We start from the raw sequence: 12,773 nt of genomic DNA on the forward strand, positions 1-12,773 counted from the left end.
AGGAACAAGTTATTTCTGCGGAAACTTTCCATTTACTTCTGAATCACCAATCCTCCTGCAGAAAAGGAAATCTCCTCTTAGGCTGCTTTCTTACTGTCACTTATAGTACAATGCTAAACAGAGTTACACACCTCTAAATTCATTGATTTCAGTGTACTTAGAAGGGTGTAATTCTGCACACAGTGGCACGGCTTAATTCTTAAACTGGAGTGTTTTGCGTTTCCCGGCTCAAACATTCAGGTACAGACCTTCCCCTAGCCAGCATGTACAGTTGAAAACCATTTGTTTTCCAGTTTCTAGTCAACGTGAAGTATTACCACAAGCAGATCATTGCCGCTGAAAAGACATTCCTGGCCTTGCTAATGAAAATGCCTTTAAGCAGGATGTTGTCAAGTGCCTGACCCTTCTACCTCCGTCTCAACTGAGATCTTGATTGACTGGGCTTTGCTGATGCCAGTCTCACACCTCCTCTTGAACCCCTTCCCCCTTATCTGAAGGGTCAAAGACACCAGACAAGGTGGCTTTCAAAGCTGAGCCTAGAAGAGTCAGATATGAAGAACAGGGTTGATAATCCAGAGGGGGAAAAGAAGGTTCATTGAAAGGTGTGAGGTTTAATTAAGGATTTATATAAAGGCAGAGAGTAAGACTACAAGGAACTTTGGTTGATTCACAACACTTGTAATGAAAGTATGGGGTGTTGTGGAGATCAAATCTGCTGGGAAGCTTTGGGGGTCCTTAAGATTTCAATCCTAGGTACACTTTACTTGGCAAATTTCACCGAACTCAATGGAGCCTCAAGAATGCGCATAGACTCTAGGTGTAACTGTGGGTAATGAGGCTGTGGTGGCTACGGCAACATGAGGGGGGTCCTCTGTAGAAAGTGCCTCCCTCACATCTTCTTATAAAACAGGAAGCTTGACAGAAAGACTTGACAGTGAAACCTTAGCATAAGAACAGGGCATGAGGACAGAACGAAACTTTGACAACAGGGTCAAAGCATTGGTCAGGATGGCTCAAGTCCGAAAGGTAACGATGCACTTACAGGACAGGTACCCAGGAAGGTGGGAGGATTTTGGAGAAGGGTTAGGTGTAGAGTTAATTTCTGTCAAAGTTATTGGATTAAAGGGGGAAAGTGACCTAAATTGATGGGAGAAGATTGCAACTCTGCGCAAAGACTGATGGGCTATTGCGGTTGTCAGAGGGGATGGGGGAGGGAGGAAGAGCCCACAGACATCAAAGTTCTGGAAAAAGAGTAAGCTAACCTTGTGTGGGCTAGCGTGGACAGAGTTTAGTCTGTCCAAAGGCTCACCAAGGCCATGTTCCAGAAATTTATTTCCACCCCCATTACCAAAGAGCAGTCCAGGAGTCTGTACTACTTCTGAGCCAAGTCCTTTCCCCTCCTCGCTGAGCAAGCACAGTAAGAACTCAGGAGCAGAGCTTCCAAGGCAAAATAAATAGGCTGAGACAGCAAGCCTAAGCAGGCTTTCTCGAAAGTAAGTCCCATGTTATTCAACTGGACTTACTCCCAGGAAAGCGTCCTTAGGAGTGCCTCAAGAGTCCGGCAATACCCGCCACCCCTTTTAAATCCCCCTCCTGGGCGTGTGGGTCAGTTGTCAGCCCGGCCTGGGTGTAACTGGGGGTTATGGTAGCTACGCACAGGCCCCCCCAGTCCGCAGCTCAGGCGCGGCCCAGAGTCCGCCCAGGCCATTGGATTTACCAGCAGCCCAGGAAGGCTGGGCGGCGCTCCATCGCCCTCCTGCACCGCGCCCGGCACGCCGCTGGAGCCCACCGAACCCCCGAGAGCGGCGTAGCCCCCCCCCCCCCCCCCGTACCTGTACCAGGCCAGCCCCCGGCCGTAGTTGCGGTCGAAGAAGTGGGGCTCGGCGCCCGCCGCCCGCACGTCCGGATGCACCCGCAGGAACTCGAGCAGCGCCCGGGTGCCGCCCTTCTTCACGCCGATGATCACCGCTTGGGGCAGGCGCTTGGTGCCCTCTCCCCCCGGCTGGGGCGGCATGAGGGGATCCCGCGGCGTGCCGGCCAGCTCCTCGCCCGCCGGAGCCAGCGGCGCCGGGGCCGGATCCCGGGCGAGGACGCGCGCCGCCCCGGCCAGGCAGTAACTGGCGTAGAGCGACATGAGGAGGGAGCCCAGCACCAGCAGCAGTTTCCTCAAGGCGCGGCGCGGCAAGGGCTCGGGAGCCGACGAGGAGGCGGGGGGCGCCCCTCCCCGGGCCATGCTAGGCGGCCCCCCGGGCCGGGGCCATCGCCCCCACGCTCGGCCGCTTAGCTCTGGCGGGGACCAGGCAGCCCCATGGGCAGGCGAGTCGGAGCGGGGTGGGCGGCGGGGGGAGGCCCCCTCCCCTCCCCTCTTTAGGGCTCAGGGTGCCGCGGGAGCATCGGGCCGGCGCAGGGGGCAGAAAGGTCGCGGCGGGCGGGGAAATCTGGGGCCCGGGACTGAGCAAGCCCCCCCAGGAGACGGGGCATCGCAGCCCAGCGAGGGGCGGGCGCACTGCCTCAACTTCGGCGAGCTCCGAGAGCGAGAGGAGTCGTCCCGCCCGGGCCGGAGCGGAGAAAGGCTGGGCGCCTCTGAACTAGGCGAGGGCACCGCCGCGGGGGGACGTTGGCAGCCGCCTGCAAACGAGCGACGCTCCGTCTCTGGCGCCAGGGTGCAGTTGAGGCGCGGACCAGAGTTGGACGCAGGTCGTCTGCTGGAGTCCCGCAGGTGCCCGCTCTCCTGTCAGCCGCCCCTCTCTCCCGAGCAGCGCTGCCTGCGGGGCGCCCCTCGCCTCGCCCGGAGGCTCTCTGCTCAGCTCGTGCGGCTGGGGAAGTCGCAACGCTGCCGCTCTCTCCACGCGGGGCGTGAGAAGGCAGAGGCTGCGCGCCTCAAACTGGCGGCTCTCCGCGAGCAGCCCGAGGTCAGCGAGGCTTCGTGGCTGCCGGGCGGCGGTGGCGGCGGCGTCGTTTCCCCGTGCCTCCTCCGGCTTTTGCCAGCTTGACTCATTAGCGACTCGCGCGGCTCCCACTTGGCGCGAACGGATGGCAGGCAGGGGAGGTGGGCGAAAAGCCTTCCAACCGCCCGTCACCTCCCCTGGGGGATTTTCCTTTCCCGGCTGCTCCAGCTGCGACCACACGTGGAGCTCTTGGTTGTAGCAAAAACTTCTCCAAAAAGGCACTTCCGAGCCCGAGTGACGCGCCTGCGAGCCAATGAGCTGTCGACAGAGGCGGGTCTGCCTTTCAAAGAAGAGGGGGGGGGGCTGATCCGGACTGAGGATAGCCCTGCATACAAACTCTTAAGTTAGAGAAGCTGGTTTCTATTGGAAACTGGTCTCTTCAGCCCTGCAAACGCAGAAGCATTATTATAGCCTTATCTGGCCGCTGCTTACTCATATGCCCTGCTAACTTCATTAGGATTTATTACTAATCCAGAGCAATACATGGCTAGAGTAAAGTATAACCTCACATCTTGACGCCATGCCTATGAGCAGTTTATTAGTATACAGATGAGAACAATGAGGTTCTCAGCTAGTGTGTTCCCCCCCCCAATACCAACCAATGAGCCCGTGTGAGGCTACACATCTTCACTCTGCCAGTCATTCCTGCAGGCTAACCTACCTCCCAGACTTGTTGTGAGGATAAATGAGAGGGAGCTCTGCACACCACCCCGAACTGCTGAGAGGAAAGACAGAATAAAAATGTGAGTAATAAAATATGGTTTTATGGCTAAGCACGAACGTAAACCAGGGATTCGGTGCAATGTTCTCTCCATTTGACAGCTCCAGCAATTGCCTCTTGCAAAGTTTAGAAGTTCTGACAGATTCACAAGAATGCAAACAGGTGTGGCATCTTTACATCCTTGCTTTTTTTTTTCTTAGGGTGGCCGGCTGCAAAGCAGGGCAGAGCCGCTTTATTTTTAATAGTTATACAGTCTTGGATTGAGGGAACAAGAAAATATGAATGTGTCTGTACTGGAGGGTTTTCCCCCCCAGGACCCTGGAAAGAAGCAGTTCTTAAACCTTTGTTAAAGAGAATTGACAGCAGTAAGTTGGTATTAGCCAAATACAGAACTGTTTCATATATATCTTTTCTAGGAAAAAAATGTTGATGCAATGGTGGCCGCACAGCCCTGGGTTTACTTGAATGGCACATGGAGTTTTAATCTTTTTTAGTCAGCCTTTAGGTCTTTGCAACATAGAGCAGAACCACAAGTGACAAAAGGCACAGATTGGACACTTGTCAGCTTCCCTCAAGTTTTGATGGGAAATGTAGGCAGCTTGGCGGAATGTTGGACAAGTGACAGTTGAAAAGTCCATTGGACAGCAGTTGGAGAGCCAAGCTGCAAGACCAGGATGCCTACATTTCCCATCAAAACTTGAGGGAAGCTGACAAGTGTCCAATTTGTGCCTTTTGTCACTTGTGGTTCTGCTCATAGATAGCCTAAGTAGAACAGACTGATACGGGAATATGACTTGCTTATTCAGATGGGTAAGGGGAAAGCTTTCCTGCTACTTTTATTAACTCTTTGCACTGCTTTTCACACTGTAGGTCGTATACTGCTGAAAAACCAAGAAGAAGAGGTAGACCTAGGCAGAGCCATATTAACATAGGTTACATCTTTTTTTAACAGGCTATCATCAAAGTGTTCTGAGGGCTCAAGTGGATAACCACAAATGAAGGCAAAAAGCAATAAATTTATAACCACGATATATTATACCATGGGTGAGTTCAATTAACAAAAACAATGATGGTGAACAACCTGGTCAGGAAACAGTTAATGACCAAGTAAATTAATGGACGCTATTAAACTAGAGGTGCAGAGGTACCGAAAAGTCAAAATAAAGGAAAAGGTCCATCTGATGATAGGTGAGTAAATCAAGCAAGTCAATTCTGCAAGTATTGCAGTACCTTTAACAATATTTCTTCCTCACTCCATATCGTTCTCTCACGTGGTTCACTGAAGAACAGGACACCCAATGGATGCAGCCCGCCTGCCCGACATTCAGCGCCAGTAAGGTTCCTGGTGCTTCATGGAAACCTTCTCAGGGGCCGTTAGAGAATCCACCACAAACATTTACAAAATTTCATAGCACCAAAAATACAAGCAGTCCGTAATGGTGGCCGAGCCACTAAGCGTGACAGTGGGAGATGCAAATCAAACCCATCGAATCTGCAGTGGGCGGTCCCACAAGGGTCACTTCTCTCCCCATATCTGTATAAGTCCCCAGATAAGATCATACATCATTTGGAATGAGATGTTATCCAAATGTGAATAAAGGACTCAGTTAAAAACTTAAGAGTCCTGTTAGAGCCAGGTGACCTGTTAGGGGAAAAATATGATAGCAACCCTCCACCCCACAGCTGCATTTAGTTCAGAAGTTGGTCCTGTTTATGCAGACTTATGATCCGGCCATGCTATTGTGACCTCAAAGTTCAATTACTGTAACATGCTTTACAGGAGACTGCCCTTGGAGGGAAAAAATGGAAACTTCAGATGATGTAAAAAGCGGGTGCAAAAAGCTGCAAATCAGACCCATATTGCACCAGTCCTAAAGATTCTTCGCTGGCTGCTGTTGTGCGGAGTGAAATCGGCATCAGGGGAGACAGTCCAACAATTGGAATAATAGAAGTTCCTCTGAGTTAGATGATATGATCAGTTTGGGCCTTGGCCCTTTTCTGCTGCTATGGAACAGCCACCCAGAAGGGATGAAGTGGGCATCTACGCTTGGTGCATTCCAGCAAGGCTGTAAGCCAGAATTATTTGAAAGACTTTATGGGACAGCTTGAACAGGCTCGGGCTTAATTCTTTTAACTATCAGTTATGATTATGTACATATAGATGACTATATCTGTAATGTATTTTTGGTTTTACCCACCTTGGGTCTTGTCTGCATTGGGAGAAAGCCAGGTATAGAACAACTCTAAATAAATGGTTGTATAGAACTGGCAAATTTGGCTTTTGTCTCTTGCCATGCAGGAGAGAAAAGTTGCTGCCTCCTAACTATCCCTCTTCTCCACAATACTATCCTCTCTTATATCTGGCCACCCAGTTTCTTTGGGACATAGCCAGAAAAAATCTGCTGCCTTTAGGGGGGAATAAAATTGCAGAGATGGGAAAAGAACAGAGGAGTGTTTGAACAAATTGTCCTCCAAAATCCAATAGCAAAGTAACCTTTCTTTATAGATGCTATAACTATTCTGTGAAACTGCACTCTGAATCAGCGTTACGGGATTTTATGGGGCAGTTCCCAAGCCTTCTGTTTTTGTTGTCTGTTTTCAAATGGGGTTGTCATCTTGTTTCCTGGTTAGAATTCTGTTATGTGACAGGAAGAAATTCAACTGATAAAGTATTTTCACCACTGGAAAAGCCTGTCGTGGAGCAGTTAAAGAAACAGAAACTCTTTCGTAGGAAAATGTGGCAGCCTTACCTACTAGATGGAATCAGGTACTTATATAAAGAGACAGTTACTCAATGCATCTTACTATTTATTATTTATTTACTTCATTTATAGGCCACCTTTCTCCCCAGTGGATCCTCAAAGTGGCTTATATTGTTTGCCTCTGTTACATTTTATCCTCTCAAGAGCCCTGTGAGGTAGGATAGCCTGAGAGCATGTGACTGGTCCAGGGTCACCCAGCAAGATTCCGTGGTAGAGTGGGGATTCAAACCTAAGTCTCCCAGATCTTAGTCTGATACACTAACTGCTACGCCACACTGCCTCTCAGCCACTTGAAGTCAGAGCCAGTCTGGTGATCTTATTTATTTTTCTCAATAAAAATGTTAATCATGGTGCTAAAGAGGTAACATGAAAAGTCAGAAGAGTGCAAAGAGTCACCAGGCAGTAGCAATAGCTCTACTGACAGGTCTACCCTAGAATTACAAAAGTCTCAAAGGAGGAACATGGTTCTCCCACGGCAGTGAGCTGCACATCTACAGTGCACACAAGGATCTCCCTCCTAGTCCCTGCAGCAAACAAATGACGGTCACTGTCATCTCTGATGACCTGTGGCAGGGAAAGGCAACCCTAGATTTGGCTCTGCCATACCCTCGTTGATCAGCACCTGTCAGAGCTGACGGCACCCACAGCACATAATTTATATTCTAGCACCCTTTTTCAGGAATAAGTACAGATCCTATTTGTGGAAAACCATCTGCACACAAATAATTATAATAGACGCACTTATATACTGCTCTTCTAGACAATGCCCAACTCAAAGTGGTGAACAGTGTTATTATTATCTCTTCATGAGAGCTGGGGCTGAAAAGAGTGGCTTACCCAAGGCCACCTGCTGAGCTCTTGGTAGTAGTGGAATTCAAACCAGCAGAGGGCTGATTCGCAAACCAGCCAGCAAGGAGACAGTCTTACTGTCTTTTACATGCTGTCTTTTAATTTCTCTCATCACTTAATTTGGTTCTGCTTGGAGAAGGATGGAAACTGCTCTGGTGGTGTTAGTTGATGAACTCTGCCTGACTGTAGACAAAGGCCATGCTTCTTTGTTGCTCCTCCTGGATCTGTCTGCAGGCTTTGATACAGTAGACCATGCCATGCTGTTGAGGCATATGGAGGCAGAAGTGGTTATCAAGGGGTGTGCCTTGGACTGGTTTAAATAGACTCAAAGGATTTCTGCTGGAGTTCTACCAGAGTGGGAATTATCTTGCGAGGTTCCACAGGGTGCGGTCTTATCCCCCATGTTGTTCAACTACTATGTTCAGTATTTACAAGAACTCATTCTTAGCTATGGAATTGGATGCCATCAATATGCAGATGTCACCCAGCTCTGTATGTCGCTCTCCAAATCACCACGGGATGCAGTAGACATCTTGGACCACTGCCTGACGACTGTGGTCTAAAAGCAAACGAAACTAAACTCAAACAAGATGGAAGTGATGCTCCTTGGTAAGACACAAACCTTGAAGGACATCACACTCCCCACTTTCAGTGGAGTTTGTCTGAGCCTTATGGACTCATTTAAGAGCCTAGGGGTTATACTGGACACAGTGCTACTGCTAGAAAAGCAAGTTAAGGCAGTTGCAAAAAAAAATGCTTTCCCCAAACTCAGTCCAGCCTGGATGATGGCCTCCTACCCCAACATGGCCAGTCTGGTTAATTTGATCCAAGCCATGGTAACATTGAGACTTGACTATTGTAATGCACTGTATATAGGTCTCCCCTCTAAATTAACTGGGAGACACTAGATGGTGCAGAATGCTGCATCTTGGCTATTTTTGGGAGGAGCATGAATATTACTCCCAGGCTGCAGTCACTCTATTGGCTACCTATCAGTTACCAGGCTCCATTCAAGGTATTGCCTATCACATATAAAGCACTTCACAGCTTTTGCCCATTATATCTTTGGGACCACCTCTCTCCCTAAATTCAGCCATGGCAGCTTCGGTGATCTGAACAGGGCCTTCTGCAAATGCCACCTTGCACATGGCAAAATTAACAGTTGCCTGTACACATGCATTCTCCATGGTGGCCCCCACTTTATGGAATGGTCTACTGGAAGAGGTTAGGAAAGCTCCCCCTGTCTTGGCTGATAAATAAATCATTATGTAGGCCCCAGAAACCTAATTAAAGGATTCCATGTTTGGGCCGTTAGCAGAATCTGTCGTTTGGCATAGGAAGCGTGATTATAGGTGGTTGTGAGCTGGTTCTGCTGGCTGGTGTGTGTGTGTAGGAATGAAAATAATAAAAGCATACACTTGGTTGATATTTAGAAAAGAAATAAGAGTTCTTTATTGCAGGAACTCCATACTCTGACAGGAAAGGAGGAGAGACAGATCCTAACTACCTATCTCATCTAAGGATGGACATGGATGGCACGACAAGGCCTGCACCCATGCTGCCAAGATGGAGGGAGAAGAAGGAGAGAGGTGTTGCCTGGAACAAAGCCAGGAAGAGAAGGAGTGAGCGGGAGGAAGTCAGGACAGAAGAAATCCTGAGAATAACAATCTGCATATTAAAGGACAGTCAGAGCAGTAAACAATAGTAAACAGTAAACAGAGTGCTCTGACCTCTCTATCTTTCTAACTCTTTGGTTTGTTCCCCTCTGAAACCTAAGGAGAGAGATAGCGCTGGATCCTCCTCTTCCAACATTGGCTTTCAGCAAACTGTACAAAACAAGGCTGTACTGTAAGGAAGTGGTCTCAAAGAGATCCATCAGGAAAATAATAGGGAGGGACGGTAGACTTTACTACTGTTGTAACAAGTATGACCTTACTGGGTAGTTCCTAAGTTGTTTAATATGTCAGTCTTAGAATTGCTTGTGCTATGTGTCAGGAATGGATTTCTTTAGCTCTGTATTGGATTTCTGCTGGTTTTAAATCTTTGCAAATGTGAATGTGTATGCCCTTTAACCTATTTATTGAAATGTCTTTGAAACTGATTGTACTGACTCTCCCTGTGTAATCCCCCTTGAGTCTCAGTAAGAAAGGTGGACTATAAATACATAAACAATAAATAAATAAATAAATAAATAAATTCTGCTTCAAATGCTTAGTAGTAAAGGCATCATTATTTCATTGGAAAGCCCTATTCCCTTGAAATGGTTTTCACAGGGTTTAGAATTTAAGACACGTTACTCAGCATGCCCTTGATGCACATCGTCTTATGTTTTGTGGGTATTTACATTTAGCTTTGATGCTGAATTTCATCAGTTTAGAAGACACATCTACTACAACTATTATCCAGGAATTAAATGGGAGGAGCATGATCCAGCCAAATGCTGAAATCTGTGTACCAACATGTGATAAGGGATGCAAGCCATGCATTCTTACTTGGGAGTGAATTCTTTTCAATCCACTTCTGGACTTACTTCTGAGTAAATGAGGCTAAGATCAGGCTGTGCGGTATTTTAAAAATGTTTAACTTTGTATGTCACTTGTCCAGAGATGATTATGAATGTCGATCATCAATGTTATAGCCATTGGAATAATAGAAGCCATATATCTGGTAAAAGGAAACAAGAAGGCTACAGTTCACAAGTAATATTGTCAGTGAAAAAGTCTATACCGCTTTCTTAGAAATCAGTTAATGCTTTTGTTCATTTAGCCAATAAACTTGTCTGAACAACTTCTTTGTAGTTCGGAATAGTGGCAGAGACAAATCTATGATCTTGTTTGCCACTAATTTTACTGGAGGGCTACTATGAGATGGAGATCGGCAGATAACTCACCAGTTTCCAAATGGACTACTGACAAATGCCACGGCCACAGCTGCTGCCACTTCCTCCTCTGATTTCTGTTGACAAACATCATGGGACCAAGTAGTACACCTCAGAGTCCAGATTTAGTCCAGGGGCTACCAGTTGCTAAACCCTGTATATTTTATATAGTTCTAGGAAACTTACATTTAGCATCAAAATGAGTTCACATATTTTGTGATGCTGTCAAATGTGTCAGGTAGATGCAGGTATACCCAGGATGTCCCCTAGATGAGGGTCAGCATGCTATAGTGGTTCAAGTGTCAGACTGGGGTTAACAACCTCCTAGAATTACAGCTGCTCTCCAGACTACAGAGATCAGTTCCCATGGAAGCTTTCAGTGGTGATATCATATCCCTACTGAGCTCCCTCCCCTCTACTTACTTCACCCTTCCAGGCACTTCCCTCAAATCTTTGGGAATTTCCCAAACTGGAATTGGCAATCCTACATTGGACTAGGATCTGAGACACCCAAGGTTGAATCCCCACTCTACCATAGGAACTTTTCTGGGCGGCCTTGGCTCGTAACACGCTCTCAGCCTAACCTACCTCACGGGGTGGTTGTTAGGATGACATGAAAGAGGCAAGAGGGATGTTGTAAGCCACTGTGGTCCCCACTGGAGAGATGAGCAACATATAAATATTTAAATAAATAATACATAAATATATGAGAATGATGAAGTGGGAGGTAGTCAAGGATCGTGTGAGATGAGAACACTGTGATTTATGCCTTCACACTTCCTTTCAGTCCAGCAGTATTTTGCACGTTATGCTGAGGCAAACCTGAGATTGTCACCAGCTGTAGTCAGGAGGGAGTTGTATCCGGTCATGGCTCAGTGATGAGTGTGCCAGTACTACTTGTTTATTGCATTCATACTACAGTTCTAGATGTCCGTCCAAAGCATCTTAGATATATACCTAAAAAATGCAATGTGTGAAGTGGTCTGGAGAAATTTTCTCACAAAGGTACAGGGTTTTTTGCAAATATGTTAAGACATGTAGATTTCATGTACGCTTCCAAATATCTGTCACATGTTCTAATTATAGAACTGGTGGAGAACCATGTAGAGAATCTGAGGTTTTCCATGCAGAAGTCACAAAGTGTCATTGTCCCACTATATATTGCATTGGTCATGCCCTACCTGGAATATTGTATGCAGTCCTGGAGGTCTAATTTCAAAAAGGATGTGGACAAATTGAGTAGGTGCAGAGGAGAGAAACCAGGATGACCAGGGGACTGGAGACCAAGCCCTACGAGGAAAGACTGGGGGACTTGGGAATGTTCACTTTGGAGAAGAGGAGGTTGAGGGGAGACAGGATTGCTCTCTTTAAGTATTTAAAAGGCTGTCACTTAGGGGAGGGAAGGGCAACAGATGATAGGACCGGAAACAATGAGTTTAAACTACAGGAGGGGCAGTACCAGGTGGGTGTTAGGAAAAACTTCTTCATGTTAAGAGTAATTCAGCAGTGGAATCAGTTGCCTAGGGATGTGGTGAGTTCCCCTTCATTGGCAGTCTTCAAGGAGTGGCTGGACGAATATTTGTCAGGGATGCTTTAGGCTGTTTCTGCATTGGGTGGGGGGTTGAACTAGGTGGTCTGTAAGGCCCCTCCCAATTCTATGATTCTATGAGAATTCTGTATTTCTCACTCTTTCAAATTTCACTGCCTATCAGGAGGTAAACGTGAAATTTACTACTACAAGATGATTTAGTCTGCCCTGACGCCTAATTAAACTGAAATATTTGTACTTAGACAAATTTATTAAAATCGGTGTACTAAATCAGTTTAATCTATCATTTCCTGCTTTTTGTAAGGAAGGGGGCAACTTTAGGAACCCCATAAGGGGTTTGATAGTAAGGGGCAAGTCCCTGTTTTCATGAAAATAAGGATTTAAACTCAGACACAGTGGAAGAACTCAAATCTTTACAGCGATTTTTGTTCTTCAAAATCGTGACCATATTTATTTTTTACCTGTTGCCATGATCTGGCTTGGGAAGGTGTTACCATGCTCTTTAGGTGAATGAGCCGGTTCCTTGGGTATTAAATGTACCACTGATGGAGCTCCCAGTTGCACATTCTTCCGGAAAACTGGAAGGCAGGGTGATTTTGTGTTTGGAGTCTCCGATCACTTAGGCAGGTCTAGAGGTTAAACGGGGAGTTTGGGGGAGAGGGCAGCGAGGCTAACACATCCTTACAACTGATTACAAGGTCAGAAGCCAAAGGCAACCTCTCCTCCTCCTGAAAACGGTGCCAGAAGAAAACATTGTATTGTTTGCATCTGGGGGGAGCTGAGGTCACAGGGAGAAGAGAGAGGCAGATTGATAAGCAAGGGGCTATCTGACCCCATACAGGGCTGGTGCAACAAAAGCCCTCTTCATTATTTTGGATGAATAGGGACAATAGCAAATGGGGAGGAGCCAGTGGCAGTGTGAGTATCTGCGAGCCCAGAGAAAAGGAGTCAATGGAGGCTCCTGTTTTACCCAAATCCACTATTGAACTGGATAATCTTCTGGGCATTCCCTCCTTGAAATCAACCAGGAAGTTCAAGGACTCCTCCCCCCTTTTCCATTATGTGT

The 12,773-nt window shown here is 47.1% G+C and overlaps 1 protein-coding gene across 1 annotated transcript in view; it reads right to left on the bottom strand.

The window, feature by feature from the left end:
- Positions 1–2,233, bottom strand: part of LOC129328621 (heparan sulfate glucosamine 3-O-sulfotransferase 3A1-like) — a 91,875-nt gene extending 89,642 nt beyond the window's left edge. Inside the window, exon 1 of the mRNA XM_054977804.1 lies at positions 1,833–2,233. Coding sequence (XP_054833779.1) covers positions 1,833–2,233 — 401 coding nt within the window. The remainder of the gene's footprint in view (positions 1–1,832) is intronic.
- Positions 2,234–12,773: the final 10,540 nt, after the last annotated feature.

The sequence above is a fragment of the Eublepharis macularius genome, chromosome 4, assembly GCF_028583425.1.
Source record: "Eublepharis macularius isolate TG4126 chromosome 4, MPM_Emac_v1.0, whole genome shotgun sequence".
NCBI lineage: Eukaryota > Metazoa > Chordata > Lepidosauria > Squamata > Eublepharidae > Eublepharis > Eublepharis macularius.